The sequence below is a fragment of the Pipistrellus kuhlii genome, unplaced genomic scaffold (genome assembly GCF_014108245.1).
Source record: "Pipistrellus kuhlii isolate mPipKuh1 unplaced genomic scaffold, mPipKuh1.p scaffold_m20_p_11, whole genome shotgun sequence".
NCBI lineage: Eukaryota > Metazoa > Chordata > Mammalia > Chiroptera > Vespertilionidae > Pipistrellus > Pipistrellus kuhlii.
The window spans coordinates 30583190-30597637 of NW_023425416.1; the positions used below are offsets into that span (position 1 = coordinate 30583190).

At 36.7% G+C, this 14448-nt stretch overlaps 1 protein-coding gene across 4 annotated transcripts in view; it reads right to left on the reverse strand.

The window, feature by feature from the left end:
* The window catches only part of COL6A5 (collagen type VI alpha 5 chain), a 100605-nt gene that overhangs the window by 11321 nt on the left and 74836 nt on the right, over positions 1–14448 (reverse strand). For 3 of the 4 annotated variants that reach the window (XM_036431510.2, XM_036431513.2, XM_045579301.1), the window contains 4 exons: positions 12643–12736; positions 11167–11826; positions 9914–10004; positions 7562–7755 (listed from right to left, as the gene is read on the reverse strand). In XM_036431510.2, coding sequence (XP_036287403.1) covers positions 7562–7755; positions 9914–10004; positions 11167–11826; positions 12643–12736 — 1039 coding nt within the window. Of the gene's footprint in view, positions 1–5056; positions 5242–7561; positions 7756–9913; positions 10005–11166; positions 11827–12642; positions 12737–14448 lie in introns of those variants that run through there. The other variant, XM_036431514.2, reaches the window with a different exon arrangement.

A 14448-nucleotide genomic window follows, 5' to 3' on the forward strand; every position in this document is an offset into this window, starting at 1 on the left:
AAACGTCTTTCCTAGCCTAGACTTTTCCAGGTGGACTTAAGTCTGCAAGACTTACCCTCACCATCTACTTCGCACTCTAAACAACGGTTTGCAGAAGGTACCAGTGTACTGGGAAAAAGTGATGCATGCCAGGAGTTATTTACTAGTGTACCCAAACACCTGGATCTGGCACTTTGGTTTTTATGGCCTCTGAATGAGTTTGTAAGCAGATTTTTTTTAATGAAATAAATTTTTTTAAAAAATATACCACCTCTCCAGCCAGTTTTTCTCAATGGTTAGAGTGCTGGTCCACAATTGAAGAGTCCTGGGCACATGCCCCAGTTTCAGGTTTACCAGTAATTCCTGGCCCAGGTTGGGGCATGAGCGGGAAGCAACCAATTGATGTGTCTCTCTCACATCGATGTTTCTTTCCCTCTCCCTCTCCCTCTCCCTCTCCCTCTCCCTCTCCCTCTCCCTCTCCCTCTACCTTCAACTCTCTCTAAAAATCAATGGAAAAATATCCTTGGGTGAAGATTAACAATAACAAAAGAATGCAATCTTGCCATGTGCAACAACATGGATGAATCTTGCTGGCATTATGCTAAGTGAAATAAATCAGACAGAGAATAAATACTGTATGATCTTCCTTCTATGTAGAATCTAAACTTTAGCAAAATGAAACAACAACCTCATAGATACAGAGAACAGTGTAGTAGTTGCCAGAGGTAGGGGGAATGAGGGTAGGAGAAATGGGTAAAGAGGGTCTTAAGGTAGGTAGGTAGGTAGGTAGGTAGATAGATAATAGATAGATAGATAGATAGATAGATAGATAGATAGATAGATATTAGATAGATATGGCACATTACTGAGCAGCAGCAGCAACAAACCAAAAAGAATCTAATCCAAACAATAATAAAATGTAGCTCTGAGTTTTGATTTAATAATAAAACTCATAATCTATACCCATAATGTTTTCAGAATTTTAGATCAAATATGAAGCCAATATTATGTGAGCAGCATGCCAGGAGTATTGGGGGTTGAAGGGAAAGAAATGACAGTGCAGCAGTGTTTGAGGGAGAAGGAAGTGTGTAATAATGCATTTTTAGAGTCTGAATTGAACTGTATCTTTGTGACAGTTTTTTAGGACATTCCAAGGCTTTCATGGTTTCCCCAAGTATGGAGTCTGGCAATAAAAAATAACCTGGCATTCATCTTGCCACAGGAATTCAGGCAGCTGCAAAAGCCCAGATAAATCTAATTTTCATGATTCCTGTGATTTTAATTGCCATTTGCTGAATGAAAACTTTATTTGCTATTAAAGTAGAGTTGTATCATATAATATGCAACAATTCTGGAATGACTATGTGACTCCAATTGTTACAAATAAAACCGGGGTTATGAATTCTCACTATATTAAGGGCTCAATAACTTCAAAGGCTCAGGGTCAAATGGGGCAAAGGTAGTGATTTCTAGACACCCTTCTCCCAGAGCTAACACATGCTTTGTAGAGGAAGGTAGATAAATATAAGACAGATGACAACATGTTCCTTTCATAAAAAACTTTAAGTTATATTCCTGTCAATATCTTACTTTTAAATTAGCATGCAGAGAAGTGTCCCTGAAGTGGCAATATAGAACAAAAATCCTAAGACCCACCAAAAGAAAAAAATACCCCCACACACACAAAACCATAATATAGTAAAATTCCCAAGCAAAAGTAAATGCAACAACCTCAGTCTATAGTTGAAAATAAAGAGAAAACTCAGTTTATTCCCCAAAAGAGCCTCAAGATGGTTGAGATTTCCTAAAGAGTTCATGAAACATGTCATTAAAATTTGGACGTGACCATGATTCTATTGCTGACCCCCTAGTTTCGAAATGTTTACTGATGCTATGACAGCAATACAGTCAGCTGATGCCCCATGGGTGCCTTAGAAATGAATTCATTGCATTTAATTCCGGACCAGATTTCAATTTAGCAGAAGTAAAGATCTACATTCAAGTTCACTATGTGCCAACAGAATAAGAAGCAAGCTACAAGTTCAACAAGAGGTAAATAGCCAAATTCATTCAGTTATTAAAAGTAACATTATAAGGACATAGAAAAATCAGCATGAAGCTTGAAGCAATATGTAAAATGTATGACAGGATTATGTGAAAAGTAGGATATGCAACTGATTAAAACTATGTAAACCTATATGCCTGTGGGAAAAAACACACAAAGCATTTATTCCACACTACAAATAGCTCAGCTTGTTAAATTGTTTGAGACTCTTTGTATTAAAGTTTTATATAGTATAATAGTACTTTTATAATGTTTTTTATAAAAGTACTATTATACTTTAAAAGAATCCTGAGGGTACTGAAGAAATGTCTGCAGGGTGTAGGAACCACCAGCCCCTCCATCGAATCTTCTATTTCTAACACTGTGGGGTAGGAAGTTTCTTCTTAAAAAAAATAACTAAAATAAAATGGGGTTTCTCTCACTATTGACAGTTTCTCTGGATAATTCTTTGTTGCCAGGGGCTGTTCTGTGCATTGTAAAATGGTTAGAGGCATCTGTGGCCTCTACCTACTCGATGCCAGTAGTACCTTCCAATTGTGACAACAAAAACCTTCTCCAGACGTTGCAATGTGTCTCCTAGGTGTACCCCTTTCCCCCAGAGAATATGCAAGAGATGATCGCTAAATACCTTTCCTACTCTAATACCCTAAGATTGATTCAGTCAAAAGACATACTGGCTTTTTAGAAAGAGCTAATCCGTAGATCAGAATCAGATTAAAGTTAGAAAAAAAAAATGTAAAACAGAGCCCTGCATATTCCCTTAAGCTCAATTCCGGCCTCACTTGAAGAGGAAAGTGTTGGTTCTAATTCCTCAATGAAATTCATTAAAAAGAACATCAGTTGAAGTTACCGTAAGGCCTGGGACTGCTTAAAGCGATGAGTAAGCCCAAGGCTGAGTTTGGATTAGTATTTAACATTCATTACAAATTATCCTGTCCTCCTTTAATCCTGAAAATAGACTGAATGTATTTTAAATGCTATTAACATAGTATCTTTGATGGAAGTGCCAGGCTTGCCACTGGCTCAACAATTGCAATTCAATTAGAATTAAAACATCCATTTTTCATTACATAATCCCAATGAGCTAAGTATGTGCCATTGGTAAGTAAGTAGGAGGGGCAGAATTTTCCAAGGAATTTTTATATTGCAGATATCATGGTCAAATGCATGGTAGTATCTCTAGATAATCTCTATATCTTTGGGTCTTAAGAAGTGTTTTATTAAATAGATGTTTGGATGGATGGATAGATGGACAGATAAGATGGATGGGTGGGTGGGTGCTCAGTGGTCTTAGATCAGTAAAATCTTATTATAACCCAGTGCTCCTGGAACCCTTTGGAAACAAATCCTCCCTTCTGTTCTGTGATACTAGATGCCCAATTTTTTTCAGCTCCATTGAGAACAGGACAAATGTGGCACACCAAAGCAGTCTGTATCAGAATCCCATGTGCTGCTTGTTAAAACTCAGAGGTCTGGGATGAGTACTGAGAATCTGCATTTCTAGTGAGTTCCCTGGGGATGCTGATGCTGGTGGTTCAGGGCCCACACTCTGTGAATCCTTGGGATAGTGGGTTTCGAACCTGAAAAAATACAAAAATCACCTATGGTGGCTTTAAAGTTTGTCGCTTTCCCCTTGCCACTCACACCTCTAAATATGAAGCCATATTTCTGAGGAAGCTTAGAAATCTGTGCTGAGAAAGGACTTCCATTCCAGATAATTTTGATACAGGATTCCTCAGCGGCTCAGAAAAGGTGATGGAACTGAAGATGAATTTGGAAATCCAAGCAGATAAGAGACAGAGAGAGAGGCAAAAGCAGAAAGATAGTGGTTGAATTTCTTATTAAAGAGAGTGATATACAACTCATCACCAGACTACAAGACTCTAGGAACTCTAAATTTCTTAAATGGTTGTGATTCCTGACTTTCCCTCAAAACTCTCAGCTCAAGGGCAGAAAGATCAGCTATAAGAATAAAATTTACACCAGGAAATACTATGAAGCAGTAAAAAAAGAAGGTTCTCTTACCCTTTGGGACAGTATGGAGGTACCTGGAGAGTATTGTGCTAAGCAAAATAAGCCAGTCAGAGAAAGACAAGTATCACACAATCTCACTCATATGTGGAATCTGATGAACAAAATAAATTGATGAACAAAATAATTCTGGAGACATAAAAGCATGGAACAGACTGTCGAATCCCAGAGGGAAGGTGGAGGTGGGTGGGTTAGAAGAGATCAACCAAAGAACTTGTATGCATATATGCATAACCCATGGACACAGACACTAGGGTGGACCAAGCCTGTGGCGAGGGGTGGGGGCTGGCTAAAAGGGGTCAATGGTAGCTGAAAAATGGGACATATGTAATACTTTCAACAATAAAGATTGTTGTTGAAATACTAGATGTACCGGTTAATAATGTGGATTTTGTAATAAAAAAAAAAAACACACGATAATTTCAAGAGAAAGATCAAAAGTGCTTTATTCAAGGTAATGTCCATCACTAGCTACACATTTCCCCCATCTTTCAGGTAATTTGTGGATACCATCCCAATAGAACTATTCTTGTTTTGAGGCAAACCATTCAGAGACACAATTTTTCATTTCTTCGTACGTTTTGAAGTGCTGCTCAGAAAGTACGTGTGCCATCAATGGGAACAGTGGTAATCTGAAGGAGCAAGGTCTGGTGAATACAGCGGTGGGTTAATACTTTCCAGGCAAGATCTTTTAACATGTTTTTAACTGGGTTTGAAGTGTGTGACGGTGCGTCATCATGAAGCAAAATTACTTCACTGTGTCTTCTTGCCCATTCTGGTAGTTTCATGATCAAAGTGTGGTTCAAATTGACTTGATCTTTCTTTGTCTTTCACAATGAAAGCATTACTTTTAAAGTGCTTAAACCAGTGTTCACAAGTGTCTTGAGATGGAGCATGTTCCCGAAGTATACGAAACTTTCAGCAGCACTTTTCTTCAAAATAAAGTAATGAATTAAAACTTCCCCAAAATGCTCTTTTTTGGGCATGAAATTCGACATTTTTAAACGTAAAGATATCTATGATGGTAACACCTTCAGCACATTTGACATGAAGTTTTGAAGCTTGTTGTCAATACAACAAAAATAGCATACACATCAAATCGTTTATATATCAACGTATGTATAACTCCATCTAATGGGAAAAATCCGCCATATTAACCGGTACACCTAGTAAAAAAAGGATCAGATTACAAATGAGTAACAAGCACAACATCTGGATGTGCTTATGAAAATTATCAACCTTCTATTTGTGTAATATTTCTGGAACTTAACAATGCTCAACTCTTAACGAGAGACTAAAATATCTGAACAACAATGTACTCCCCATGAGGATGGCACATCATACAGGAAGTTCTCAGTAGATTTTAGCAACTGGGTAAAGGTGATTTTTTTAAAAAAGGAATAGCACAAAGTCCCTAAACAGCACTTATGATCTGAAACTAAGATATAGATCTGAGTCCCCAGCCTTTCAGAACATGACATAATTAATACTCACGGAACTCCTAGCACACTTCAACCTCGGGGGAAACTGGGTGGAGATAGGATAACTGACAATTTATATTTTCTCTTACTAGAGCCATGTAAAATTATTACTTCAGCCAAATTGGTTCTTATGCTAAACTATGACTGTCTTGGTTCCCAGACATCTGAAAAGCCAAATGGGAAGTCCTATTATCACTGAACAATGCTCATCAAGGATGGCTGCAAAGATGAATTTCTTTTCCTTTCTTAAATAAACAGTCACATAAGTGTTTCCTTAAAAGATTCATATTTCTGTGTTATTGGCCTTTAGAATGCTTACCTCTAATAAGACTGTCATAAATGACAGCTTTTTATCCTAACATAACCAAACCACTTCTCTCGTTTGCCCCTTTTTAAATTAAACCATAATAAATTCCTGTGCCTTGAAGGCTATTGTTATTCCCTTATCATTAAAATAAGCATTTCAAATTAACTACATCCCTTAAAAAGAACAAATATTTTATTCTCTTCTTTAAGCTATCTCTATATTAAAAATTTTTAACTGAAAATACATGCACTCAAGTACCTTAAAGCCATGGTAATATATATATTCAGTTTTAATGCATTATCTTTTTTAAATATTTTTTTGTTTATTTCAAAGAGAAAGGATGTGAAAGAGAGAGAGAAACATCAATTATGAGAAAGAATCATCAATCGATTGCCTCCTCCATGCCCAAAATTTGAGATCAAGCCCACAATCCTGGCATGTGCCCTGACAGGGCAGGGAATCAAACCATGACCTCCTGGTTCAAAGGATGACACTCAACCACTGAGCCATGCCAGCCAGGCTGCATTGCCTTTTTTTTAAGTCTTATTTTTCAACTAATGATTGATTGACTCTTTATTCTTAATTCTAGCTTATTTTATGTAAATGTATTGCTTTATAGAATGTTTAACTTTTTAAAAGATAAAGTTCAAATGTTCATACTTGAGAAATAGTGGGACAAGGTAGGGACATTAGTGTCGAACCTGAATAAAAAATGTATCTAAGGAAGCTACTAAGAAATAAATATTATTTATCCACATAAATAATTGGCATGTAATTAACCCCTTTTTCTTTTACATTTAAATATTCTAACAGCACACATGGGATTTATGACATAAAGTCTTAAATGCTGGCATTCTGGTCAAAGGAGTATTTTGGGAGATTCTAGTTGCAAAGATGAGATGGCTGAACAGTCTATTTAGAATGTCATCCTTTTTTGTGGAAATACTAATATCTTATATATCTGATTTTAAATTATTAAATCCTGACAAAAGGTATTGCTGCTTTGCCATTCAAATGTATAGAGGAGGCAGTGGAAGAGTTTATGCTTTATCATTTCTAGTTCTCTCAAAAAATAACTCATACAGAGTCATGCAATCACTAATTCTGGGGGTCTGGCCAGTCCAGTTTTTAAAGTCATTTTTATCCCTTGGCTTTGTTGTTCTCTATATTACCTCCTTCTACATCGCACTAACCTAAGTTGTGGAATCCAGAGAGACCTTAAATTTGAAAAAAATGTCAGGGACAAGCCCAGTTGGTGTGGCTCCATTGATTGAGCTTTGTCTCCTGCATTGGGAGGTTGAGGGTTTGATTCCCAGGCAGAGCACATGCCTGGGTTGCAGGCTTGATCCCCAGTAGGGAGCATGCGGCAGGCAGCTGATCTCCTGCAGTTGATATATGTTTCTCTCTCATTGATGTTTCTATCTCTCTCTCCCTCCCTCTCTCTGAAATCAATAAAAACATTATTTTTAAAAAAAAGAATATCAAGGACATTACTTATAGTTTATAGTAGCAACTTCCTTAGCAGTGCCTGTCACCATTTAAATCTTCTCTCTAATAAAAGGAGTACTTGTAGCTATCACTTTGAAGTTGGAAAATGTTGCTTTAGATACCTGCCTTAAAGTATTTGATTCTCTATTATTGCTAAAAGACAAGGACCAGTTATCTAAAAATTTCCACTGTAATTTTTCATTTCCTTACCAGAAGTGAAACCTGCAATTTCTTCAGAATCCTGATCTTCATACTTAGTCATTGATTTTGGTGGCATAAACATTTGGCTTAGAATGTGAACCAAATGGTCATCCAACACAAAAGATGTGTCTTTCTCAGCATTTAATTCCTGGTTGATGAAGCTATTCTCTTCTGAATGAATATCAAGTGGCTCAGGAGTAAATCTGGAAAATAAAATGGAAAGTCTTAAGTAAATCTAGAAAACTTTGGGGAATGCAAATAAAATATCACAACAATGTCATATAGCTATTTAATTATATCTTGAAAAAAAAGTGTTAAAAATCTAAATTCATTTTAATCATAAAGTCCATGGAGATTCATTATATTTGTTACTTTAAAAAAAGTATACACTGGAATTTAAAAATTCCCATTTATCCTTCCTTTCCCCCAATCTGCTTATAGCCTATAAAATACTACTTTGGAATAAACCAAGTCTGATTTGCTACAGAATTTTACTACTGAGCCAAAACGGTTTCGGCTTTTGCCACAGAATTTTAGATAAATGACAAGAAGGTCAATCACAGGTTATTTGGAACAACCAAATAATGTGTTTCATATTCATATTAATCACCACAGAATACATAAAAAAAAGTCATTTAATTTACCAAGAACTGCTCTGAGAAGAATAAGACTATATAAAACTTATCTCGTTGACATTATGTTTCATAAAATAGTCTCTACTTTTTTTTTTCTTAGATGATTAAGAGTTCCCTAGGATAATTTGAGAATAGTTTTTATTTAGATGATTATAGAAAACATATTCAATATATGTTTACTCTTATTTATTCATGTAAGTAAAGTATGTAATCACAATGTCCATGTTTACATTTGTTTTTCATACTGGGGTTTGGCACCCACCAGTATTACTTTAACTGTTGAAAGTTAATGAAGAAAAGAAAAAAGTCAGACATAATTATGAATAATACATTCATACCAAGTAAAAGCCAAATAATAACATTACACACAGTTGGGATTGATCTTTGTGGCAGCATGCATCATATTTTGCCAATATGTATCATATGTTTTTAATTTTCAGGAATTCTATTTTGGTAAAGTAGACTCAACTGTTAAATTAGTGTTTTAAATTTGTGTCTTGTTGGGTTTACTTGGGTTTGATGCAAAAAAATTTGTTTTGGTCTGATAATTTCCTAAGAACTATAAGCATATGGTGTTTGCAGCTAGATTTATATTTGTTTGTACATGTTTAAATAACATTATAACATTTTATTGTCAGTTCTGTAAGACTTGATTTTTCTTTAAATGACTTTATGACTTATTTAATGCTGGGAAACACTGCTTTGCATGACATCAATGTTATGTTGCCTTTCAGAAGGTGTTGGGTGTTGGACATTCCTTGCTAAACTACCAACTAAATGAAATCTAACTTTAGAGGAACATGAACTTGCATGAATTCTGAGGAACCTTCATCTTGCCATTTTGATTCTGTAAGAGACCTTATCTGTTCTGAGTTCTTTGTTTAAAGGTCTCTAAGAGGATGGAGTAATTATGGCCTGAAATTTGGGCTTTTACAAGGCTGCATTCAAGTATAGAGAGAAACAGAGAGCAACCCAATGGCACACTTTTCTGTATGAGGTGCAAGTTTCATTCAGACTAATTATTTGTATTTTTATTTAGGATACAATGTTAAGGAAAATTATTTACATGTGCACTTATATTGTGAGGTCTTTTATGCTTTGTGTTGAGGATGAAACCATGAAGCATGCGGGCCCAGACGTCAGTGAGTGAGACATTGGGATAGACTGTACTAAGTATTTCAGCAGATGTATAGAAAGGTATAAGAAGGATGAATTATGGATTGTGATTGAAAGTAAAGATGGATCTCAAGGTGGAGTCAGTTTCAGTTAGGGCCATGAAAGATGGGTGGGGTCTCACTGGCAGGAATGGGGTCCTCAGCAGCATGACCAGAAGCCCAGGAGGATGGATCAACAGCTCACACAAGGCAGGTGAGAGGCTGGTGTGGCCAGAACCCAGCGCTCATGGTGGGACAGACAGGCAGTGAGGTTGAGGTGGGTTGAGGCCCAATTGTGGTTTCTATTCTGGAGTAAATTTCAATGTGGGCATTTCTGAGGAAACCATGAATTTAAAGGCAAACTTTTAATAAAGCTCATGAGGATATTATAAGAATATCAATCCAGGAAGCAGGCTTGATGTGGAACTTCTGCTACAGAAAATGAGATGCAGGAAGAGCCTTTACTTCAGAGACCTCATTAGCTTCCTCACCCTAATAACCTGCCGTCAGCCAGTTACACAGCCGCCAGTCCATTAACAGTCACTTATAAACATAAGAGCTTTCTGACTCACAAGAGACTGCTGTCTTGACTATCCTCTGCTTGTGAATTGATGAGTCTACAGGCATTCTCAAGCTCTGGTGGCGGGTACTGATTGAATCCTCCTATTGAGAGAGCAGAGTTATAGTTAGATTTTTAAACAAGAAATTGCATATGCTAGGTAAACAGAATCCTAGCAGGAATCTTCCTGAGACAATAAATATCACTAATATATTTCACCAAATTTGGCTGGGGTGAAGACAGAATATAGTAGCCACCAGAAATAGCATTTAAAACTTGATGTTAGAGTGTTTGTCAGTCAAAGAATGACCAGGGTCAGGGAAAACAGACTTCCTCAAATTACTCATTTAATGGTTCATTGAGATGCAGAGATCCAGGACTCCCATACACTCAGGCTCACATAATCTAAGGGAAATTTTATTCTGACTCTATAAAGCTGCTTCCCTTTGCTAACAAACCAAATACAGAAAATGTAATATTTCACTACAGGATGCTATTTCTGTGCTTCTGCACCAGTTAACACTGATTTCTAGGAAGAAAAGAACCACAGAAAGCGTTTTAGCTTACTGACCTAAATAAATCCCTTGATGCCCTTCCCATTGTTGTTCTATAAGCTGTGAAATGTTGAGGAGTATATCACTTCCCCCCTCATTCAGGAAAACACATAATTTTTAGTGAAAAGAGGCCTTTGACTATTGAATGGTCCGAGACTCCATGAAAATATCTCAGATAATGTTTATGGTTTTATACCAATCATATTTCTCTGGTTCTAAGATGAGCTTTTTTTCTTTCTATTTCTCTGAAATGAGACTATGTCTTCTAATCAATTACACTTGACAGTTGCTGTTAGTGAGGCAGAATTGCAAGGCAGTTATTGTCTGTGCATATGGGAACAGCAAACATGCCAGCATCAAAACCTGTAGGACTGGTGTCAGTGGTTTTAAAAAGTTCTCAGAAGTATTAGGAGAGGAGTCTTTTAATCCCTACAAACCAAGTGATTATGGGAAAGCAGTGAACTGGATGTTTAACTACATTGCTCTGGTGGGAGTCAAATGAAAGCAAGCTCTACATAATTGTAAGGCCACACACGAGCCCAGTGAGACCGACTCTGAGTTATTTACAGTCTTTTAAAAGTGCTCCATCATCATCAATCTTGATGGCATGAAGAACAATAGTCAATGGGAAAAGGTGGTTGTAGATACAAAAGCATGTTAGTTTATCAACACCATTAACCATATAATTTGTTAAAACAAAATAATGACTTACTTCGAACCGAGTACACAAATGGCTTTAAAAACTTCACAATATAATTCAGATCTGGTGTGTGGATTCTCCCGAGCTGTATCAGATGGTGATCAAGCGGGTAGCTGGCTAGCTCTTCCATGTGGTCCTCATGTGGAGAGCCCAAGGAAATCACAAATATGGCATAGCCTCGACACTTGGCTCTCAGAGCCAACTTCTGTAGTAATTCCTTTTTCTCATGATTTTCCCCAGCTGAGACCACAAAGATGACCTTATGTTTTCTCAGGTTGGGTGCTTCTGGGAAGAGATTCCCCATGGTCCACAGCAGGGCATGGGCAATGGTGGCTTCTCCATTTAGCTGCTGGAGGGAATTCTGGATGTGGCTCTTCATTAGGACTTGGCTGCTATACGTTGTAAATGTAAACTCTGTTTTGACTGCACCCTTCTTTCTCCTGGAACTATCCCAAGGAGAATAGCTCAACAGGGCAATCCTATCGCCAGAGGCTGAGGTGAAAGGGTCTGAAGCAATGTCGAAGTTGTCCAGCATTGAGCTCACCAAGTCTTTGATAACCTTAAACTCACCACTTGCTATAGTCTGAGAATTGTCTAAGAGGATGGCTACATCCATTTGAGAATTTTCAGGCAAAAGAATCTCTTTGGTGCAAGCATTTGGAAAACATTTATCTGAAAAATACATAGAGAGACTCATCAATGTTCAATGTTTCACAAGACAGTTGTTTGAGATCTTCAAGTGACTCAGGGACTGATTACCAAGAATTAATAATTTGACCAACACTTCTTCAATCTCACATCATTTAAATTAATTTTCTTTCTTTCTTTTAAAAAATATTATCTTTATTCTTATTTTTTTTAATTTATCTTTATTGTTGAAAGTATTACAGATGACTCCCTTCACTCTCCCCCTCCTCAGACTTTCATCTCACTATTGTCTGTGACCATTAGCTATGCATATGCTCATATAAATTCTTTGGTTAAACTCTTATCCTCCCCCTCCCCCACCTTCCCTCTGAACAAAATCAGTCTGTTGCATTCTTCAATGTCTCTGGATCTATTTTGTTCATCAGTTTATTTTGTTTAATAAGTAATTTTCAATGTCCCAATACTTCTATAGCAACTAGCAGACAATTTGGGAAGGTCTTTGTTAAAAGCAGATGTGGGTAGCTTATACACTTGAAATGTACAAGTCATTTCAAACTCAGAAAATATTTTCAATATTTTAATGGCTTTTGATACAAACTACCAAACTGTCCCCAACAAAAGCCATATCAATTGGAATCATCTTCTAAACCAATTTTCACATTCTATGGAAATTACAAATATTACAGAGATTATCAATAAATAAACCCTTGACTTATGGTGTTGGAAAACTTAAAACAAAATTTGCAAGAAAAATAGAAATCTCTGATAAAGTCATATTTAATAACTCATCCAGAGGGCATTTAAGTGTTTCACACAATAAATTCTTCTCACTGGTCTTACCATAGCAAAGGGTACAACGCTGAAGTCTTTCTAATGGTTCATGGTCCCCATTTGAAGGAGCTGGAATCACCTGGAATGTTCCAGTGTTGTCAAACTGTATTAAAAAAAAAAAAGAATATGCTTATTTGCTCACACTTTTTTTTAGTTATTAAAAAGATATTGTGCAACCACTTTAAATATTAGTTTGAAAAACAACCAACCAATGACCATTACCTTTTTTATAGCCTTTTGCTCTATTCAATGCATCTTTAAACACACACACACACACACACACACACACACACACTCCCCCTTTTATCCTACACATAATTCAAAGAAGAATATGGAACAGGTAACAGCATTTCTATCTTCTGGTGAGAAAACTGCCACAAGATGACCACCAGATTCATGCATGGGGGCAGGTATTAAAACCTCACCCTTATTTCCAAGCTTGCCATTCTGCACTGAAGTTTTACATGCTTCTGACTGTGCACCAGCTGATTATGCCCTGCACACCAGCTTCTGATGTTGGACCCTGCAGAAATTTTACCCTCACAAGTTTCCCTTGGCCTCATCAAGAAGTGGTCCCAACTATGTCCACCCTGATCACACTATCTACGAGAAGGCACATCTTTCAGATGCCCAGGGCACTTCCCAATCACAAATTCCAACGGGAAGTCTGCTCTAAAAGGCAGTAGACAGAAGACACTGAGTCTGTGCAAAATTCGTGTTTGTACACTGCCTGATTTTGTGTTTCCTGATTATATTTTTTGCATTAATGCTCACTAAAATGGACAATATGTAGCATGAGTTAATTCACTCATTCACTGAGACAATTACTACTTATTGGGCATTTACTATGTAAGGCACTGTGCAAGGCAGAGGCTTTTATTACAAGGAGATAAAGCTACCATTCCCCGGCAGCGATGAAGGTATCCCTCAATCCACAAAGATGCTTATATATATTTTTTTCTCCATCTCCACTGGGAAAGTAAAGGGTTTGGAAAGTCACACCTTCTGTTTTTCTGTATAGTGCAAAGTGAAATTTGGAAATATTTATAATCGTTCCAGCCTTATGGTTTGAAAGTATTGACTAGATTCGTATTCTCTACTTTTCATGAAATTGGATACTTTGGGTGTTATTTTTTATTTGACCTTGTTGGCCCCCCATGTAGAGATGAAATGCCACCTTGGTACATCAAAAAAGTCTATTCATAGAAGTATATCATGGGTTAGTCATTCATCCATTCATTTATTCATTCAGCAAATATTTATTGAGTGCCTATAATGTTCTCGGTGCTAGGGATACAGAAATGAACAAATGAGATAAAAATATCTACCTTACATGTTTGTGAGGGGGACATATATCATAACATAACAAATAAGTACATTACTAGTATGTTGGGAGATAATTAATTTTAGAGGGGAAAAAAACTTTGACTTTTTACAATCCTTTCTCTGAGGATCTATTGTGACTCTCTCGGGGCTCCTATTTCTAAAAAATTCTTGGGTACATTATGAGCAGATTGATTCTCTTCATTATTTTTTTTTACAGTAGAAATATGAGTATTTGTATGAAAATAGACCTTTATAACCTATTGGATGACATGAGGACTTCACCCAGTTCCAGAAACATATATTTCATGAATAATTTGGGCATGTGGAAAAATAGGAGAACAGTAGATGGAGAAGTTCTTCAATTTTGGGGGTAAAGGACAGGGAAGCACTGATCCCATAAGAATCTGTGGATCCAAATGGGAAGGAACCTCTCTTGGGAAAAATATTCATATACATCAAATGTCTCATATCACATTAGGGGTTCAAAGA